The sequence below is a fragment of the Peromyscus eremicus genome, chromosome 14, assembly GCF_949786415.1.
Source record: "Peromyscus eremicus chromosome 14, PerEre_H2_v1, whole genome shotgun sequence".
NCBI classification, from domain to species: Eukaryota; Metazoa; Chordata; class Mammalia; order Rodentia; family Cricetidae; genus Peromyscus; species Peromyscus eremicus.
In genome coordinates this window covers 28,737,297-28,760,136 of record NC_081430.1, presented here as the reverse complement: position 1 = coordinate 28,760,136, position 22,840 = coordinate 28,737,297, and the positions used below count along the sequence as shown (strand labels likewise).

At 40.4% G+C, this 22,840-nt stretch overlaps 1 protein-coding gene across 1 annotated transcript in view; it reads right to left on the bottom strand.

Moving 5' to 3' along the window:
• LOC131924581 (melanoma inhibitory activity protein 2-like) overlaps positions 1 to 18,163 on the bottom strand; it is a 30,374-nt gene extending 12,211 nt beyond the window's left edge. Inside the window, exons 1-4 of the mRNA XM_059279871.1 lie at positions 17,878 to 18,163; positions 12,271 to 12,404; positions 9,581 to 9,667; positions 4,592 to 5,840 (exon numbers count right to left, since the gene is read on the bottom strand). Of these exons, the coding sequence (XP_059135854.1) occupies positions 4,592 to 5,840; positions 9,581 to 9,667; positions 12,271 to 12,404; positions 17,878 to 17,992 (1,585 nt within the window). The 5' untranslated portion in view covers positions 17,993 to 18,163. The remainder of the gene's footprint in view (positions 1 to 4,591; positions 5,841 to 9,580; positions 9,668 to 12,270; positions 12,405 to 17,877) is intronic.
• Positions 18,164 to 22,840: the final 4,677 nt, after the last annotated feature.

Sequence of the window (22,840 nt, the reverse complement as noted above, 5' to 3'; positions counted from 1 at the left end):
TGCATTCCCACCATGCCAGGATTACAGAGGTGCATCACTACTATGCCAGGGCTACAGGGGTGCATCACCATGCCCAGGTTTTCTTGTTTAGAAATTTCCCAGTATTACTTTATGAAGTGATATATAAAATTTAACAACACTGATTTTTTTTCAGGATACCTTGAAATCATAAAGTTAAACTGTGACAAATTTTTATATATCAATCTCTTTGAGCAGTAAATAATTTTATTGGAGATTAGGCACAATCTGTCGGAACTCTCATTTTCCATAAATTCTTTTTTCTCTTTAAAACATTTTTAAATTTTAACATTTGACAGTTTTATACACACATACAGTGCACTGTGAACATATTCACCCTGTATCTGTCTTTTAAATTGCTTCTATTTCTAGATTTGATATTGTTTTGATTGGCTGTAATCTCTTTGCTTTCCAATGGCTCTGATCAGCTTTTCCTCAAATGTTTTAGAACAAGGAAATGTCCTTTACAAGAAGCTCTCAACAATCTAGGTCTCTACTGTTTGTGGTCGTGCACCATTCTCATTTGGAAAAAAAGTGAAGTCTAGATGTCCATGTTATACGAGTGCTGACATCGAGCAAGTAGAAGGCTCATATTTTGGAGAATACTGAGATATTAAAAGTTCTTGAAATGCAGGAAAATCTGTTGGTTCTAATGCAAATGTGTTCCTTTCTGAGTTCTCAGCATTTTGGGCTACTTCTGAAAGGTTTTATGTCATCCCAAGCATCAGTTATTTGTGTGTTATTGATCAATATTTTCTGAGGATTTTTAAAATCTTTTCTTTCTAATTTCTATTGATGTGTATGTGTGTGCGCCTTCTTCTCTGTATGTGCATGCAATGTTCCAAGAGGCCAGGGAAGGGTTTCATATCACCTATAATTGGAGTTACAGGAGTTTGTGAGCTGCCCAGTGTGAATGCTGTGAACTGAACTCAGGGCCCTAGGAAAGTACTGAGTGCTCTTAGCCACTGAGCCATCTCTCCAGTCCTTTTCTGGGTTTCTGATCTATTCATCACAGACAAATTAGAATGGAGCTGAGAACTATGTGATTCAAATATTCACTTTGCAACCCACATGGGAGGGATTTTTTGTTCTGTGGTTTTGTTGTTGTTTTTGTTTGTTTTGAAACAGGGACAGGGTCTCTGTGTGTAGTAGCCCTGACTCTCCTGAAACTTACTCTGTAGATCAGGCTGGCCTCGAATTCACAGAGATCTTCCTGCCTCTGCCTCTGAGTGCTGGAATTAAATGTATGCATCACCACAACTGGCCCAACCCATGTGGCTAATAAATGGGTATCTAAATAGAGCTGTGTCTTTCGATATTCACCCACTATACAGCCCTCTGATGAACTCTCAGAAATAAAAAGGTTGAAAAAAATCTTTTTACAATATTTGTGATTGAAATTTTTGTAGTGTCTTATTTTTATGTGTCTGAATGTTTTGTTTCCGTGTGTGTGCATGTGCGTGTGCGTGTGCGTGTGCGTGTGCGTGTGTGTGTGTGTGTGTGTGTGTGAGCACGGTATCCCCTGGGACTTGAGTTACAGGTGATTGTGAGCCACCACATGGATTCTGGGAACTGACCTTGGCTCCTCTGCTAGAACAGCAAGTGCTCTTACCCCTTAAGCCGTCTCTCCAGCCCTGCCTGAAATTCTCTAGGATCTAGCACACTTAGAGAAACTCCTTATCAAAGGGGGACTACCATGAGTTTGAGGCCAGCCTAAAATATTCTAGACCAGCCTGGGAACAGAGTGAGACCCTGTTTCAAAACAACATCAAAGAAGCAAAAAACAAAATGCACACAGAAACATAGAAACACAGCCATAAACCAAGCCCAGAGTATCTAGTTCGCTGTTTCTAGAACCTGTCAGATCATCAGAACTTCCAATGGGAACTCTAAAAATATGGATTTTTAGATTCAACCTTCATTCATCTCCTCCTTCCTTCTTCCATTCCTTTCTATTCTGGTTAGGGTTTTTTTTTTGTTGTTGTTGTTGTTGTTTTTGTTAACTTGACATGAACTAGAGTTATTTGGAAAGAGGGAACCTCAATTGAAAAAAATGCCTCCATGAGACTGGCCTGTAGGAATATCTGTGAAACATTTTCTGGATTAATGATTGATGTGAGAAGGGCCAGTACACTGTAGGAAGTACCATCACTGGGCAGGTGGTCCCATATAAAAAGCCAAGGTGAATGAACAAGCCATAAAGAGAAAATCATAATCAGGGCTTCTTCATGGTCTGTGCTTCGGTTCCTGCTCTGATTTCCCTCAGTGATGGATCATGACCTAAGAGGTGGGAGCTGTAAGATAAAATAAACTCTTCCCTCTGAAGAAAAGAGAGAGAGAGAGAGAGAGAGAGAGAGAGAGAGAGAGAGAGAGAGAGAGAGAAATCCCTTATCATAGTGTTTCTTAGGGAAACAAACAAACTATAACTGCAGATGGAATAACATAATATTTAAGAATCAAAACTAGCTGGGTGTGGTAGTGCAAGCCTTTAATCCCAGCACTGGAGCCAAAGTTAGGCAGATATCTACGAGTTCAAGGCCAGCCTGGTCTACATAATGAGACTTTGGCTTAAAAAAAAAAAAGAACTTGGACAATTTTGAATTGTCTAAGTTGCCATTAGTTTACGTTTCAGAGAAAACCATTGAAATATGATTCTATCGGGAATGTCTTAAAACTGAGTATCAATAAGTGAAATCCTTATCTACTAGAATGGAAAGTCAGAAGGCCTTAAATAAAATAGATTAATCAAAGCAAAATAATATAAAGACTTTTAAAATTTATTTATTTATTTTATGTATGAGTGCTCTATCTGCATGTACTGACTTTATGCCAGAAGAGGGCATCAGATCCCACTGTAGATGGTTGTGAGCCACCATCTGGTTGCTGGGAATTGAACTCAGAACCTCTGAAAGATCAGTCAGTGCTCTTAACCACTGAGCCATCTCTCCAGTCGCCAAAATAATATAAAGATTTTATTTAGGAAATAAGAGAGGAAAACACTAAATGAACTTCAAAAACCAGAAAAGGAAAATAAAAAGAAAGAAAGAAAGAAAGAAAGAAAGAAAGAAAGAAAGAAAGAAAGAAAGAAAGAAGAGAAACTAAGACCTCCGGGACAATGGCGAGAATAAAAACAGAAAGAGAGCAGAAATTGCTTTCACTTTTAAAAGGCCATCACCCTATTTAAAATTTAAAATCTATTTACATAATATAGTTCTCTGATCATTAAAATACACTGTAAATATTTTTAAATCTTCATATAACACCAGGACACTGCTAATCATTCTTTTCCTTAGGTTTTATTTTCTAAGTCCCAGAGTAAACCAAACAATGAGAGTAGTTCTTGTTGGTTGTTGACTATTCTGAAAAACATGGACATTTTTCTCTTTAGAGTGTGTATGTGGCCCACAGAATCAACTAAGCAGGGCTCACAGGGGCTCGCAGAGACTGAATCAACATGAGTCTGAGCTAGGTCCTCTGAATGTATGTTATAGCTGTGAGAATAGTGTCCTTGTGGGCCTCTTAACAGTGGGACTGTGGGGTGGTGTCTCTGACCCTTTTGCCTGCTATTGGGACCCCTTTCCCACTACTGGGTCACCTCATCCAGCCTTGATATGAGGCCATGTGCCTAGTCTTATTGTAACTTAAGGCATGTTCAGTTGACATCCCTGGGAGGCTTGTTCTTTTTTTCTTTTTTTAAGGGAAATGGAGGAGGAGTGGATCTGGGGAAGAGGGAAGGTGTGTAGGGGGGAGAGTGGGAGGAGTGGACGGAGGGGAAACTATGGTCAGGATATAATGTATGTGTAGCTGGAGAGCTTTTCTCTCTGGGTCCCACCAAGTCCTGCTATTCCTGGAGCCCACTTATAAAACAAACTCACAGACGCTTACATTATTTAAACTGCTTGGCCATTAGCTCAGGTCTGTCATTGTCTAGCTCTTACTCTTGTATTTAGCCCATTTCTATTAATCTATACTTTGCCACGTGGATCGTGGCTTACTGGTACCTTACATCTTGCTTGTCCTGGCGGCGGCTCCAGGCAGTCTCCCTCTCTGCCTTCCTGTTCCCTCAATTCTCCTCTCTGTTAGTCCCGCCTATACTTCCTGTCTGGCTACCAGCCAATCAGTGTTTATTTATATAGAGCGATATCCACAGCATGTATGAGAGAAGAAAAAAGTAAGCAAATAAATAAAAAATAGAGTGTGTATGTGTGTGTGTGTGTGTGTGTGTGTGTGTGTGTGTGTGTGTGTGTGTAGGCCTGAGTGGACATCTTTTGTCTGCCTCAGTTGCTCCAACTAAGCAGGATCTCTCACTGAATTTGGATCTCAACAGTTCCAGCCAGTCTAGCCAGCAAGCTTGCTCCTACAATCCTCTGCCTCTGCCTTCTGGGTGCTGAGCAGCCACCATGCGTGCCCTACTCTTCATATGTGGGGAGAATCCAAATTCATCCTCATGCTTATGCAGCAGGTACTTAATCCACTGAGCCATCTCCTCAGCGCAAACATGAACCTTTCATCTGATGGGTACTTATAAAAATAAATTACCTTAACAAATATGTTATAATCTTTTCATACCAACCTGACGGGCTGTATCTGCCCTCCAGCATCATGGGATCTTTCATGTTCTCTGTGGCAGACTTTTCAGTGGAGAGTTCTTCAGTTCTGTCATTTTCAACTATATCATCTTGATCCAGCATCTGTTGGGAAAATGGTAATTCTGTGTCCTCTGGGAGATTCTGGAAGCTCCAAGGGTTATCAAAGAACCTCTTCAGGTACTGCATAGAATCAGAATCATCTGTCTTCTCTAAGGCCCTGTCCTTACTTATTTGATCTTCTGTTTCCACGGCTGTTATCATTTTCCTTTCTCGTTCCTTTCCGGGGTCAAAGTCATTTGCTAGAGGATGTTTGTGGTTATCTACCTTGCCATCTTCACTTTTCCCATCATCTGAAATATTTTTGTCTTCATCAGCATAGGCAAAGCCTAGCATACCAAAACCCAAGTTAAACCAGCTTGGACTGAGAGTTGAGCTGTCGTTAATGACTGCTTCTTCTTCGTCCGTCTGTACTTCTCTGCATGGAGCTGGGGCTTCTTCATCAGGTGAAACAGAACTGGGAACATCTTGTAATGGCGGACTGCTTTCTTTGGACAATAACTCAAGTCCTGGATCCTCCTCTCCAAAACCCAAATAACTTGTAAATCCACCACCAAACCAGCCAGTGGTTTGAGGCTTGAGGGTGTTCTCTGACTCAGACACTAGTTCATACTGTTCCTCTGGCACTGGACTGAATTCTGGTGCCTCTGAGTCAAACTGGGATTCTGGATCCTGCTCAAGTTCCATTTGGGGTTCAGCATTGTTTAATTTCTCTAGGTCATTCTCCTCTTCCACTGTTAATTTTCTACTTTGAAATGAGCTTTCTTGTGTGGGTTCAGTATCTGCTTCAAAAGCCTTCTCTCCAGTTTCTTCTCTCCCCAGTCCAAACCGTTCTTGTGTTTCAGGCAAGCTTTGGGATGGCAAGACATGGTCCACATCTGGAGTGTAATCCTGCTCCCCACTGCCCGCACTTCCAGCCTCTTCCCAATCCTTAGACTCATTAGAAATGCTGAAATCTTCAGGAGCTTCTGATGCTGAAATTTGGTCTTCAAAAAAAGGTCCTTCGGAAGCTGCATAAAAGTCAGGTTCTGGCTGAAAATCACTTTCATATATGTTATAGTTTGGGTCTTCATCTTCCTCATATGGGTACATATTTTCATCACCATCTCCGTTTAACTCACTGTGTTCGCTTCCAAATATGTAGCCTTCCCCAAGAAGACAAAGAAAGTCAGACTCCTAAAGGACAAAAAAAAAATCGTAAATGTCTCTCCCTAAACATTTTAATATAGCAGACTATAGCCAGGTGTGTTGTTTCATACCTTTAACCCCAGCACTGAGGAGACAAAGAGAGGCAGATCTCTGAGGTCGAGGTTAGCCTGGTCTACATAAGGGTTTCCAGGACAGCTGGGGCTACACAGAGAAACTCTATCTTGGAAAAACAAAACAAAACCAAACAAAAATCATTTAAGAGCACTTGTTGCTCTACAGAGAACCTGAGCTCAGTTTCTAGCACCTACATCAGGTGGCTCACTCACTGACTATAACACCAGTTCTAGGGGATCCAAGACCCTCTTCTTTCCTCTCTGGGCCCCTGGCCACAAGTGGCATACACTCACAAAGACACACACAGAGACAAGTAAATAAAAAATAAATGTTTTACTAAAAGACTATTTCAAAAATAAAGTAAAAGAATGACCATGATTTTCCCAAAAATATACAACTAGCTTAATCCCAGAGCAAAGCCTAAAATTAGGTCTCTGACCCTCAAATACATGTGTCACATCTGACTTCTAAGGATTAATGATATAAACTTAAATGAAAACTCTTAGAGTATGGTTTATTTGTTATCAAATAGTTGAAAAGCATAGATTATTAATGCTTTGAGTACATTCCACAAATAAGTTCTGTTGAGAAGAAGGCATATATATACATATACATACATACATATATATATATATATATACACATACAATATATATATATATATATATAGTAGCTACAAAATCTGGCACTTCCTAAGAGTATGCTAAGTGAACGCACACATTTGTGCAGTGATTTCAGGGCACGGGCTTATAGCTTCAATGTGTTCCTCTAAAAGCATATATAGGAAACTTAATGCAACAGTCTTAGGAGATGGACCCTCATGGTAAGTGATTCGGCCATGAGGGCAGTGTGAATGTCATGGGAGTGGGTCCATCATCCCAGGAGTGATTCTCTATCAAAGGATGGACTCACCCCCTGCTCTGTCATGAATTCTCTCACTCTCTTTCCTTCCACCACAGTCATATAACAAAAATGCCCTCAACAGATGTACGCAGCTTGATAGTGAACTTCTTAACTGTCGTAGTTTGAGTGAGAATGGCCCCAAAAGGCTCATATATTTGTTCAGTAAGTAAAGATACCTACTACCAAGCCTAACAACCTGACTGTCAAACTCACATAGTACAAGGACAGAACCAACTCCAGCAAGTTGACCTCTGACCTTCACACATAGGCTGTGGCACAAGGGCACAACACACACACACACACACACACACACACACACACACACTTGATATGTGTATTTGAGCACATGTATACTATGATGTTCATGTGGCAGTCAAAGGACAAATTGTAGAGTTGGTTGTCTCCTTCCAAGGTCACATGGGTTCCAGGGTTCAACTCAGGTTGTCAGGCTTTGTGGCAAGCTCCTTCAACAGCTGAGTCATCTCACTGGCTCCCATTTTTTTTAATTGCAAACTAATTATAATATTCCCCAATCTATATAGAGTAATAATCAGCTCACCAAAAATGCACATAATAACTCATTAAAATAAACTCATCGAATTTTGTGAGTTTACAGAAATCCATTATTGTTACCATCATTGGAATCTAGGGAAATACTCCAAAAGTTTCCTGAGAGGCACCAAGGTTTTAAATCGGGACCTACAGGATGAGAAGAAACTAGCTAGATGGAAACAGTGCTGTGTGTTCTAACCAGAGAAAGAGTCCCTTCAAGTCCCTGGGCTAAGTAAGGGTAGGCACATTCTAAGAACAATCCAAAAGACAGTCTGTCCAGGGTATGTGTGGCTTATGGGAGAAGAACGGCACAAGACAGGAACAGCGGCATGAACAAGACCTGTGAGGCGGGGAATAGAGTCTAAATTGTATGCCAGGTCCAGTGAAAAGCCGTGAAAGGGATTCAATGAAAGGAATCACATGACCTGATCATTTGTTTTTGTTTTTACAGGATCCATTGCTGTTTGAAGAATGGACTGGAAAGGGGTCAAACAGTTAGAAAGCCACTGTATTCCAATCAAGAAGTGATGGTGCCTGGCCAGTGAAATGGTTCCGTGAGTAAAGGCAATCACTGTGCTAGCCTGGGAATGTCAGTCCTATCCCTGGAGCTCATTTAAGTACTGAAGGAGAGAACTGACTCCTCCAAGTTGTCCTCTGACCTCTACAGGCACCCGATGGCAATGACTCTTCCCCCTCATCAGGTACATAATGCACAATAATAATAAAATAAAATTATGAAAAAGAGAGATGATGATGCCTTGGAAGAAGTCTACAAGAGTGGAAATACAGAGAAGAGAATGTGCTAGAGGTACAGTGTGGAGACAGAAGCGATGGGGCTAAGTATCCTGCAGGAAGTGGACAACTAATCCCAGTGCCAACAACAGTTTGTGGAAGCAAACAGTCTTATTTCACGATGGCCTTACGCGTGGTAAAACCTGGAATCTGAATTAAATTGGCAAGTCAAATTCATATATTTAAATATCACTTTCTGATTCCTTTTCATTTTTTAATTGCATATTTTATTTAGAGTGTGTTGTGTCTCTGGAGGGTTATATAATTATTATATAAATTAAAATATATAAATATAATTACTATATAAATTAAAAATAATATATATAATTTATTTTATTTTATATGTATTGGTGTGAGGGTGCCAGGTCCCCTGTAACAGACAAATGTGAGCTGCCATGTGAGTGCTGAGAACTAAACCTGGGTCCTCTGTAAGAACAGCAAGTGATCTTAACCCCTGAGCCATCTCTCCAGCCCCATGATTCCTTTTCTTATTACCAAGCTTAACATAGGGTGGTGGTGGCATATGCCTTTGATCCCAGCACTCAGGAGGCAGAGGCAGGCGGATCTCTGTGTGTTCAAGGCCATCCTGGTCTACAGAGCGAGATCCAGGACAGGAACCAAAACTACACAGAGAAACCCTGTCTCGAAAAAACCAAAAAAACAAAAAACAAAAAACAAAAAACACTGGCTCCTCTTCCAGAGGACCCAGGTCCAGTTCTCAGTAGTTGCATGGCTACTCACAACTGTCTGCAACTCCAATTCTAGGGGATCTGACGTCTTCTTCTGGCCTCTGCTGGCACCATGTGGTGCACAGACATACATGCAGACAAACACTCATACACATCAAATAATAAATTAAAAAACCCACTAGCCGAAGTGTTTGTGCAGATGTGAGAACTCGGGAACATGGTAGAAGAAATAACCTTTGGTCCCAGTAGGACAATATTATCAGCGACTGTAGCTCAAGAACAGAAACTGTATGCTGCTCTGTGTCCTTTTTTTTTTTTTTATGCTCGTCTAGTCTCCAGTTCATTGCAGGTAGTGCTACGCTATGCTCACAGTTCCTACTTTTCAGGTGATAAAACTTAGGCATCCAGTATTACAGCCCTCGTAAGTGGTTGGGTCAGGCTTTAAACCTACACTCTCCAGAATTCACTCTTTAACCACTGTACCCTATTGCCTGTCAGTTTCTCAGAAAGCCAAGTCTTTAACTGTCCTCAGTCCTGCTTTATCTAATTGTATTCACATACCCAAACCATACCAAGAACAAGTTCTTAATAACTGTTGTTTACAGCCACTAAATGAGGTACACAACCAACGAACATTTATTTCAAGGAAACCATTTTTTTTTTTTTTTGCCAAGAACTTTTTTGATTCAATTAATAGCTGAGAATGAGTTTACTCACTTTAGTTGGCATTTCGACTTCTTCAGATATGAACACTTCTTCAATTTGGACTGCGTCTCTGGGAAAAAATCCAAAGTCCTTTCCCTTCTATCAAAACAAAGAACAAAGGTTATAAAGGAAAAGTGATTGAAGCAGTAATAACTATTGAGCCTCATTTTGCCCTGTGACCTTGGCTTTTAGCTACATTAAATCACAAAACAGTAATTGGCTATCAAATCCCATCTAAAACTCAGGCGTGGGGACTGGGGATATTGAAGTGGTAGAGTGCTTGCTTAGCGTGCACGGGGCCCTGGCATCAAGCCCCAGTGCCAAACAGACAATAACAACAAAAAGAACATGAGTGAGGCCTCATTTTCCTGTAATTTAATGGAATAATATTAACTAAAGGTCATCATGACCTGCACTGTAAAAATGCCCTTATCAAAAACTTCAGTATGAGAACTGGAGTATATACTCCTTTTATTCTTGCTTCCCTTCTCTCCATTTCCTTTTTCTAAGATTTACATATTTCTACTTTGTGTGTATGGGTGTTTTGCTTGTAGTGCCTGTGGGGACCAGAAGAGGGCGTCAGACCCCCTAAAACTGGAGTTATAGACAGTTGTGAGCTGCCATGTGGGTGCTGGGAATGGAACCCCGGTCTCTGGAAGTATAGCGAGAGCTCTTAACCACTGGCCATTGTTCCAGCCCAACCCCTCCCTTCTTTCCTAAAGACCCTCTTTGCTCAGGTTCTGCAGATATACACTTTTATGTCTGAGATATCAAAACGTAACAATTCAGGTGACAGCTCAGAAAGACTCTGGAAAATGTGACAAACTTGGAGTTTTCAAGGTGTCACATTCAAGAAAGGGATGTAAACTCCCAGAAGCCGCAGATGGATTTATTGAGGTAGTTAAGGTCCGTGTGTCCCCAAGGGAGGATGCAGTTCCTTTTGGCTCCTTTTGGCTTTTCTGGGCTAGCCTGGTAAGAGATTCTCTTGACCCAGTTCAAGCACATGTAGGGTGTCCCCCAACAGTGAAGTTACCACTCAACCACTCACTCTGTGTGACCAGGCTGGTCTCAATTCACAGAGAGCCACCTGCCTCTGCCTCTCAAGTGCTGAGATTAAAGGGTGTGCCACCACCGCCCGGCCCTCACAGCCCTTCTTATGTCTGTTAAAGTTTCACAGATATTTTCTGTATTCTGATCTAACACCATCACATATTAAATATGATTCTTCTAGCTCTCCAGTTAGTCTTCATTTACAATATATAGTATTGTAAATATAATAATATTGTAAATAGTAATATGTATCACATAGTAATAATAGTCTGTGTATTATAATACATAACTATTTGGAAATGGTCTATAAGTCTGTGCACAGTATGAGTCCTTAAATGGTTATAAGCACAGACTATTCATCTCTATTTCATCTAGCAAAAAGGCAGAGAAGCAATTAGACTAAACATTCAATATACCAAACTAAAAGCAGCTGGGACTTCACCCAGAGTTTTAGCCATTAAATACCATTTTCTGTAGAATTATTATTTTCATGCTTAGTAAACAAACAAAGGTTGCTTTCTTTGCCTGTTATGACTTATACTAAGTCATTTTCTTGTACCTGCATCAGATTTCTGCAATGCATTCAAAACACAAACTGGCATTTTAAAGCCATTCTAAGCAGTAGGGAGTCCTGGGAGTTACGGAGCAGGAAGCACATCTGGCCAGTGGCAAAGGTTTGGTTACGAATCTCTTCGTGCGAAGAGGACGGTTTCAGATACAGTCTGTGTGGTATGGTGCTGTACACCAGCAACATCAACACTCAGGAGGATCTGGCATTCAGACTCATCCTCGGCTACATTGGGAATTTATGGATGGCATGGGCTACGTGAAACTCTGTCTCATTCAGCCAGTGAGCATAAGAGACTATATTAGGGAAGAACCTGATGCATACACAATATGGAAACTATGTGGGACTCTATCAGATTGGTCATGTTTATTGAGCTTGGAAATAAACTCATCTATCACAGCATGCCGTTATTATAAAACATAATACACATCAGAGATACAAATCTTTTCAACTGGAACCATTAATAATCATCCTCAGAGATAGCTTAGGCTGCTTTTAGTTTGGCCAAATAAAAGGATCTCACAGTTATTATTTTATATTCCATGAAAAAATTGTATATCTTTCTTCCCTAGAGTACCAACCTCTCTGCTGACCTCTCCAGCACACTTCAGCCCTCTCTCTGTTCAGACAGACATGCTTTGAAATCTGATGAACTGACTTCTCAGTCTTTCTCACACTTGGTCACTGACACCACAGAGAGGTTGCCATTATACAGGTCAGTACTCCTAAAGGCTTTCTAAACAAATATGAACTCGAAGCTTAAAACCATGTATATTATGTAAAAATAATTTCAAAGCTTTCCTTTAGTCCTTCATCTCAAGCTGTCTACCCAAAAACTTCTTTTAGAGCATCAATAAATGTGATTTTTTTTTTAACTTTGGCTGGTCTGGAACTTGCTATGTAGAACAGGCTGGTCTTGTATCAAGTGCTTGGATTAAAGGCATGCATGTGATCATTTTTGTTTGTTTTCTTAAATATGACGAGGGTTTTAATATTTATACAGAGATCAGAGGTCTTTTAAAGACTAACATCGAGAATCCTCGGCCATTTATTCTACGTTCAGTTCTTAAAACTAGATACTTACGCTTCCTGCCCACAAATCTTCTCTCTCTCCTGCAAGTTTAACATAAACAGATATCTCTTCTCCCGTAGTGAAGTTTAGGTACCGACAGTCAGGTCCTGTGTGATCTCTCAGGGCTAAGACTCTGCTGATTAAAGCTGCAGAGACACATAAAGAAAAGCACACACTTTAAAATGTTGTGGCTTCTCATTTACTTTTTACGGACAAGGTCTTGCTATATAGCCTACACTGGCCTCAAACTTAAAATCTTCCCGGTTCATCTTCTCCCAGGTGCTAAGATTACAGAGATAGACCACCATACTTGACACCTCCATCCATTTTGCCTTCCTTCAATCCATCCTTTAAGTTTTGAAATGATAGCTGGGCTTGATAGTTCACACTTGCAATCCCAGCATTCATGAAGCTGAGGCAGGAGGATTTCAGGAGTTTGGGCTATGTCTTAGTTAGGGTTTCTATTGCTGTGAAGAGATACCATGACCACAGCAACTCTTATAAAGAAGACATTTAATTGGGATGGCTTACAGTTCAGAGGTTCTGTCCATTATCATCATGGCAGGGAGCATGGAGGCACGCAGGTAGACATGGTGCTGGCTACATCTTGATCAGAAGGCAACAGGAAGTGAACAGAGACACTGGGCGTGGCTTGAGCATGTATGAGACCTCAAAGCCCACCCCCCCACAGTGACATACTTCCTCCAACAGGGCCACACCTACTCCAACAAAGCTACACCTCCTAACAGTGTCACTCCCTATGAGATTATTGAGGTCAATAACATTCAAACTACCTCAGGCTATTTCTATAATGATAATAACAACAACAATAATAATAACAAAGTTTGAAATGCTAATTTACTGATATTGGTTATGATCACAAAAGCCAAAATAAACTTTTCACTACACACAGATTCAAGCCCAGATTTTTTGGCACAGTACTGAAGATTATTCACAAGCTGGTCCCACTTATCTATTTTTTTTTTATTTAAATTACATGTGTGTGTGTGTGCATGTACATGTAGTGCACATGTAGAGGTCAGAGTACAACTTTTGGGAGTCAGTTCTCTCTTTGTATCCTATGGATCCTGGTTGTCAAACTCAGATTGTCAGGCTTGGCAGCAAGTGCCTTTACCCACTGAGTCATCTCACAGGCTCTCCCTTCCTTACTGTGTCTTATGTCTTAAAGGTTTTATTTTATTTTATGTGTTTGAGCGTTTTGCTTCCATGTATGTATATGGACCATATGTTTTGCTTGCATGTATATATATGGACCATGTGTGTGCCTGGTGCTCACAAAGACCAGAAAGGGTATTAGATCCACTGGAATTGGATCTATAGGTGGTTGTGAGCCGCCCACCATGTGGTTGCTGAGGACGGAACCCAGATCCTCTGTAAGAACAGCAGGTACTCTTAACTACAGATCCATCTCTGAAGCCCTTGCCCTTTCCTATGTTAAGCAACCTCTTCTATTCCTTTGCACAGATTCAGGGCTATACTCCAGCTTGCAAATATATTGTTCTCAGAGTAAGTCACCACTGCTCTCTGGTGTGTAGGACGCTGCTGGCTTTCTTCCTGGTATCTTTACATTCCCATGCACTATGTTTTCATTCTGTTAAATCCTCAATGCATATCTACAAGCTCATTTCATTCTAACAAATGAGCCTTTAGCTAAGGGTTAGGGGACTGATCATATAGCTCTGGTTGGATAGATCTGCCCTGAGATTTTTTTCACTGCAACATCACCTTCCTTATCCTAAGCTTCTATCTTCCCTCAGGCCAGGAAAAAAAAAATCCATCTCTCTTTTTGCTGTAGAACAATCCTGTCTACGCTATTAATATATATTACTCTCATTGGTTAATAAAAAGCTGACAGGCAGGTAGCTGGGCAGGAAGTTAGGCGGGAAAACCAAACTGAGAATGATGGGAAGAAGGGAGGGCGGAGTCAGGAGACACCAGCCAGCTGCCCAGGAAGCAAGACATGCAAGACATGCTAGAGGACAGGTAAAGCCATGAGCCACGTGGCAATACATAGATCAATAGAAATGGGTTAACTTAAACGTAAGAGTTAGCTAGTAACAAGCCTGAACTATCAGCCAAGCATTTGTAATTAATATAAACCTCTAAGTGATTATTTGGAACCAGGAGGTCGGGATGCTGATTACATCTTTTTATGTATATATAAGATTTATTTATTATGCATACAGCGTTCTGTCCTGCAGGCCAGAAGAGGGCTCCAGATCTCATTACAGATGACTGTGAGCCTCTATCTGGTTGCTGGGGATTGAACTCAGGACCTCTAGAAGAACAGCCAGTGCTCGTAACCGCTGAGCCATCTCTCCAGCCCCTGATTACATCTTCTTACTTAACTCATATCTCCCTTCCTCTCTGAGTCTGAACCTGCTATCCTTACAATTTTATATCACTATTGTTTCACCTTGACCTGTTTTGTCATTATTAAATAAAACTAATATTCCTACAGAATAAGAAACAACTTACATTTCACTTTATTACCTTTAAAACACACTGTATTAAGACATACACCCTGGAAATATAGTAGGCCCTCAATAACTCTGAGTAAATCACATATGCTTGATTCAGTTCTTCAGCGTCTAAAGGAACACACTTATCATACAACTATTATGGTACTCATGGGTAAAATTTAAAAACATATTAAGTTCTTCAATAAGAGTCAAAATAGCAATATAAATTACTATGAATTTGAGTTTCCATTGGACCCTAAAAATATTAAAGTGCTGACACAATGCAAAGCGGGAAAGAATTGTCACTATCAAGTACTGTGGTTGCAAACTTCTCTACATACTGAATGGCTTTTCCAAAAGGTTAAGAAAAAAGGATTATGCGTAAAAATATCACATGGAATTTATACGTTTAAACTAGCCATAGTTTGCATTTTGAAATGCTGTCTTCCGGATAGGAGGTGGGTGTTACACTCACCAACTCATAGCAGCTGTGGTTGCCTGCCAAAGACCTGTACAAGATCAAGCCCTTGACGTCCCCAAAACAGAGCAGGAGGGGTTCACAAGCCCCCACTGCTGGCTGAGCAGCTACTGAGTCCAGGGCTTCTGAGGGACAAGAGTCACTTTTCTTTAGGAGTGTGGCCACTGGTAGGTTGCCCATGCTCCAGCTGATGGCCTCACACCCACCCACAATGGTGGCTCACACTGATCTCTAACTACAATTCTAGGGAGTTCCATGCCCTCTTCTGACCTCTGCCAGCACCAGGCATGCACTTGGTACGCAGACATACATGCAAACATACATGCAGACAAAACACTCACACATGAAATACAATGAATAAGTCTTTGAGAAGAACTTTCATTAAAAAATTAAAAAAGAGCCGGGCGGTGGTGGCGCACGCCTTTAATCCCAGCACTCGGGAGGCAGAGCCAGGCGGATCTCTGTGAGTTTGAGGCCAGCCTGGGCTACCAAGTGAGTTCCAGGAAAGGCGCAAAGCTACACTTAGAAACCCTGTCTCAAAAAACCAAAAAAAAAAAAAAAAAAAAAAAAAATTAAAAAAGAGAATATGGATTAGGAGAGGGGATGTTGCAGGGGCGGCAGGTGGAGTTGGAAGTAGGATATAGAATAGATATGATCAAAAACACATCGTATAAATGGATGAAAGTGCCAAAAGATAAATAAAAATACTATTAAAACATAAAAAGCAGTTATTAGAGAAAAATTAAAGGATCTTATGAAATACCAGGTAGTTGTCAGGGAGTGGTGGTACAATCCTTTAATCCCAGCACTCTGGAAGCAGATGCAGGCGGATCTCTGTGAGTTTAAGGCCAACCTGGTCTACATAGAGAGTTCCAGGACAGCCAAGACTAGGTAGAGAGACTATCTCAAAAAAAAAAAAAAAAAAAAAAAAGGAAGAAAGATAGATAGGTAAGAAAAGAAAGGGAAGATGTAGTAAAAATATGTTTCAAATGACTTCTGAGAAAGGTTACAAAAAATTTATTCATAAAAATATTACTACCCGGGGGATGATGGTGCACTCCTTTAGTCCCATCTTGAGAGGCAGAGGCAGGTGGATCTCTGAGTTCGAGGCCAGCCTGGTCTACAGAAGGAGTTCCAGGAATGCCAAGGCTACACAAAGAAACCCTGTCCTGAAAAAAATAAATACTCTTCTAAGAGTATCTGAGTTCAATTCCCAGCACCCAAATTGTGGCTTGTGGCCATCTGTGACTCCAGATGGATTCAGAACCTTCTCTGGCCTCTAAGGGCAGCAAGCACACACCCAGTGCCTTTACATGCATGCAGGCAAACACTAATACACAAAAAGTAGAGGTAAATAAATCTTTTATACATATATATGTTAGAATTTTTGTTTCATTTAATTATAGTTTGTATTTTAATTTTGCAAAATTATAAATAGTTTTCATGTGGGAAAGATATAACTCATTTTCAGCAACTCTAAGATGAAGATACAATATTTTCTTTTTCTGTGTTTTTTTTTTTTTTTTTTTTTGGTTTTTCGAGACAGGGTTTCTCTGTGTAGCTTTGCGCCTTTCCTGGAACTCGTTTTGTAGACCAGGCTAGCCTTGAACCTTTTTCTGTTTTTGTTGTTGTTGTGATTTTATTTTGAGATGAAGAACTCACTATGTAGCTCAAGCTGGCCTGGAACTAGAGATCTGGCTGTTTCTGTCTCCTGAGTGCTGTAACCAAAGGTGTGTTCCATCATATTCAATAGGATAAAATTATTTTATGCCATCATGTGGATAACAAAAAATTAAGTTCTTGGAGGTGGAGAGATGATTGGGTGGTTAAGAGTTCTTACTGCTCTAGCAGAGGACCCAGTTTTCATTCCCAACACCCACATGGAAGCTCACAACTGTCTGTAATTCAAGTGCCCAGGAATCCAATGCCCTCTTTTGGATTTTGTGAACACTAAGCACATACGTTGTATAATACATATATGCATGCATACATACATACATACATACATACATACCTGCAGGCAAAATACCCATATATATAAAATAAAAAATAAATAAAAAATTTAAAACATAAGTTCTTAGACAACAAAGTAGAAATTAATTTCTCATCATAGAAACTCAAGAGAATTTAATATTGAAAGTTATAAATCATAAATATCTACATTGGAATACTTATTTTAGCATTTTTACATAAAAAATTAACATTTGATATTATTAGCACTTGATAAAATTTAGACAGCTAAATCATCATGATTGAAATAAAAACATTTTGGGAGAAACTCATGAGAATCAGAAATTCTTGATAGTAAAATGGAAACTAAAATGTAGAAGCTTCATAAATAGTGAATTACCAAGCTGCCTGATATCTTTTTAAACAACTCAATTGTCTTTAAAAAAAAATGGTAAAAGTTTTAGTTTTTATTTAGTTTTTGACACCTGGATTAATACCATTTCTGACATTTTCTATGTCAAGTCTTATTTTTGTCTTGTATGTTAAATGTATAATAATGCTGTCACAAAATGTTTTGCTTCTAAAATTCCTTTTTTATATCAAGCTATACTTTTTCATTCGAATATTTCTCAGGATTATTAATGCTGATCCATCATCCAGGTCCATCCAGAGGAACATTTAATGTGAGAAGAAGAAACGCAAACTTACTTTCACATTCCAAGTCACCACACTTTTTGAGGTGTGCCAGCAGCTTTGTGCCCTCCAGACACTTAGCCAGAGAAATAACCAAAAGAAGGATTCTTCGAACACTGATTTCCGCCATGCTTACACAAGACACCAGGGATCCTGAGCAAGCATCCGAAGGCCTGTTAGGTCGCAGACACACCAGCAGAACAGCAGACACTCTCTCCAGCAGTATGTATAAGAGGAAAGGGTTGAGTGTTGTTCTGTGCCTTCGTAGCTACATTTTCCCGTTGGTGTCGTGGCTCAGCTTCAGGAGTTAACACTCTCTGTCTCAACCTGCAGTGTCGTCAGACAGATGAGACAGAAGGGCTTAATAATTAACGGGAATTTTTAGTTGGACTAATGTTTTATAAAGTAGCCCATGTGAAACTGACTCACTTAAAGGAACCTTGAGCCCAGTAGGACAGTTCTTAAGCCTCCACAAAAAGGCAGTTAATCTCTACCATTGTCTTCAGGCAGATCGGTCAACAAGTACAAACCAAATATTTACTGCATGTAAATTCTAACTTCAAAAGAGAAGGCATAGAGCCAGAAAATAACGAATAATGCAGTGAATAAATGCATTTATCATGAGGGCAGGTGACCTGAGTTTAATATTACCTGGGACCTACTTGGTGGAAGGACAGAACCGATTCCCACAAGTGGTAGTCTGACCTACACTTACACACACACACACACACACAGAGAGAGAGAGAGAGAGAGAGAGAGAGAGAGAGAGAGAGAGAGAGAGAGAGAGAGAAGAGACAGAGAGACAGATTGTGTGTAAATAAATAAATGTAATTTTAAAAGTTAAATGAATAATCCAAAATGAATTTACGCCCTTGCAAAAAAGCTTCAAATATAGAAATTAAACTAGAAACAATTGCTGTACACATGGCATTAAAAAGAAGGTATATAGTTGTACAAAAAGCAGTATGAATTTATGTAAAAGTATGATTTTGAAATATGACTATCAGAAAAACTATTTCTTCGAGTATTTTTAAAAATCTTCACTGTTACTACGTAGTCATAATCAGAATAATAGTTAAAACATAATAACTACTTCCTATGATCCACATATTATCTGAAGTACCTAGATAATGTGCACAGATATACGATCTGATTTCAGCTTCATACCAGCTTCGGGGTAGATGACAGTGTCACCCTGATATTTGCATATGAGCCACAGTCGAGACAGGGTAAGTCACCCAATGTCATTCAGTGAATGAAAAAAAAAATTAAACGTATGTGCTATGAAGAAACAACACAGTAACTACTGTGTTTTAAGTCACTGCTGTGGAAAAAACAGAAGTGGACACTTCTCATTACTTCTCATGTATTTCTGAACGCAGAGGGAGAGAGAGAGATGGGAGATCACTGGCAAGGCTCCCCAGAGGGTGGAAATGTGATTTCAGAATGGATTCTCCTTCATAGCTTTCTTTCCTAAAAAACAATGAGCACGAGTCATTTACAAATAAGTTAGGAAAATTGAGTCCTTTGAATGTTGTTGTTGCTTTAAAAGATCAAAGTCCTATACTAAGAAATTTTATCTAACAGACTAGATCTGAAGGTGCCCAGGTCCCAAGGCAGCACACTGCACTCCAGGGCCAGACAGAAATGACACATATCCACCACCCCCAACAAGCTAAAATAAAGGACCTTTGCTTTCAAAGTCCTAAAAGAACAGAAATACGATTGCCTGCTGGTTTGTTTACCCATGGAAGTCTGCTCTGTCCAAGATAAGATTCGTACATTTCCCCAAAGAGTCCGATCGAACATGCACTTGAGGGTCAGTTGGCTTGCAACAGGGCATTCCGTAGTTGTGTACACACACAGTGTAGGTTAGGTTCTTGACCAACTTCATTAGTCTGGAATATCATTGTTAATGACGTTTAAATAAAAATCAGCCAGGCTGATTTGGGGCCAGGTATGGTAGCATATGCCTTTAATATTGGCACTCCAGGGAGGCAGGATCTCTGAGAATTCCAAGCCAATCTGGTCTACAGAGAAACTTCCAGATCAGTCAGGGCAAGATCCATGTCAGTGAGAGAGAGTGTTAACTCTTCATCCTCAAGATTTGATATGAAGTTATTTGCACAATGTATTTTATCAAAGCCCATATTAGAAGCTTCAGAGGTGGCACATTTGTGAAGAGCACTTATGCTCTCGCAGAGGATCCATAGCCACATAATTAAAAATAATAAAAATAAGTCAAGTAGTGGTGGTGCACACTTTTAATCCCAGCACTCGGGAGGCAGAGGCAGGCAGCTCTGTGAGTTTGAGGCCAGCCTGGTCTACAAAGGGAGTTCCAGGACAGCCAGGGCTGTTACACAGAGAAACCCTGTCTTGAAAAAACCAAACCAAACCAAAGAAACAAACAACAACAAAAAACATAAGAATAAACAAAATAAAAATAATAAAAATAAAATCTTAAAAATTAAAACCAGTAATAAATTGAGCACACTTAGCAATTTCCTTGAAGTATCATTGTTGTTTATACTCAACACTAAAGACCTCATGAATTAAATTCAGAATCATTGATGTTCTAAATTAGCAATAAACGGGTAGGTGAGACGGCTCAGTGGGTGAGGTGCTTGTCCTGCAAACCTACTGACCTGAGTCTAATACTGAGCTTAATACAGGTGAAGGAAAAGAATTAACTGCACGAAGTCTGACCTCCACACGTGCACGTGACAGTGAGCACATCGTGTGCACACATCATGAAAGCGTGTGCACAGGCATGTGTGAACACCAGGCCCTAACTATAGAGTTGACCCCAGGTCCCACAGGGTGGGAGGAGACAACTCTGGTAAATTGTCCTCTGATCTCTAGGCACTTATACTCACACACACGATAGATAGATAGATATATAGATGATAGATAGACAGACAGATAGATGATAGATAGACAGATACATACATACAATATATACATATATAGATACATATATACAATACATAGATAGATAGATAGATAGATAGATAGATAGATAGATAGATAGATACATACATACATACATACATACATACATATATACATACATATATACATACATACATAGATGATAAGCCAAGGAGATGGTTCAGGGATGAGGGTACTTGTCACAAGCCCTAAAGACGTGCATTCAATTCCTGGAATCCACATAGAGTAAAGGAGAGTCAACTGTTCCTTCAAGCTGTCCTCTGGCTGCCACATGTACACTGTAGCTCCATGATATGCATGGGTACATACACACACACAAATAAATAAAAATAATAAAAGTTGATTCAAAAATTCAAAGAAAAAAGAGTGGCCGGGCGGCGGTGGCGCACACCTTTAATCCCAGCACTCGGGAGACAGAGGCAGATCTCTGTGAGTTCCAGCACAGCCAGGGCTACACAGTGAAATCCTGCCTTGAAGAAAAAAAAAAGAAAGAAAGAAACTATTATACACACCAGCTCTATCAACTTAGATATTACCTAACAGTTGAGTCAGTGTGTAGATTAAATGTATCTATATTCATCTACAAAGTTAGCACTAAGGAGGATGTCATGGTAACAAAATACAGCCACTGGAGGTAAGAGAGCCTACTGTACAAGGCTGAAGACTGAATCATCAAAGCCACACACTGTATCCTACAGCTAAAATCACAGAGCAGCCTTTCCATCAGAACATAATAGCATCCTCACAAGTGTTTGATTTTTATTGTGTGGTGATGATATTATTGCCAACCCTATACAATATTGCCTTCTTTAATACTGTCTCAAATTCCTTAAAGTGAAAATGTATTTCCTTAAACCATCTGCCTGTCACTCTGACCGTTTAAGATAAGTTCAGTCAGGACAGCCTTAGAATACAGAATGAATAAACCCGTAGGGCTTTTCCAAGGTCCAGGCATGAGAACAGAGCCTTTGAATAAAGTCCCCAAGGTAGGCAGGCACATAGAAAGAAAAAAAGGCCTAGGAAAGAGAGAATGAAGCTTGTGTGGAAGGCTTGGAGAGGCCTGGTCTCCTGCCCTCCAGGTAGGACTTTCTGGCCAACTGCTCTGTGTCTAGTCAGCTGGCAGTCTGCAGCAGGCTGCCATGTCAAAGTCTGCCTTCGCTGCAGGGAGTCACCTTCCCCGAGATTACCCCTCCTGGGTGTTCTAGTGCATCCAGGGAATAAACAACGTAGTAAAGGGCAAGGTCGTTCTTTCACCCGGCGCTTCCTGCTGACTAAGCCTTGCAATGTGACTTCCTCTGTGCTTTTCTGCTTTCTTCTTTCTTTTGAGGAAATGGATCCCTTGAGCCCCAAGCCCCATCTCAGCATCTGCTTCCAGCAGGGTTCAATCTCGGAAGCCATGAATCGCAGACAAAAAAAAAAAGTAAAATAAAATAAAGAAGACAACAGTAAGCATACATGTTTTATTATCGTTTGTGCTAGTCACTCCGTGACTTCCTTGTGTGTTTCGTGTTGCTGAAGTCCACAGTGTACTTCTACTCACCATTTTATGTTTTGTTTCTTGGTTTTGTTTTTGCTGTTGTTTTGTTTTTTTTCTAGACAGGGTTTCTTTCTCTTGTAGCCCTGCTTGTCCTGGATCTCGCTCTGTAGCCCAGGCTGGCCTCAAACTCAGAGAGATCCGCCTGCCTCTGCCTCCTGAGTGCTGGGGTTAAAGGTGCGCGCCGCCACTACCTGGCCTGTGTTTTGTTTCTATCAATAGGAAATGAATAGACATTCAGATTTAAGGGCTGATACCCGGGGATGGTTCCGAAGGGACAGGTTACAAAGGTGTAGACTAGGTGAAAGGGAAGTAACATCCTCAGGCATGGAGGAATTGTGACTTGCTTGGCGAGAGCTACAGGAGAGGCCTGCCCAACAGGAACTTGAAGCCTTCCGGGAAGCTCAGTCAAGAGCACCTCATTCTTCGCTGTCCTTTGCTGTTCTGATGATGCTTTCCATTGACCCAAACCAGCAGACACCAGCAAGGCCG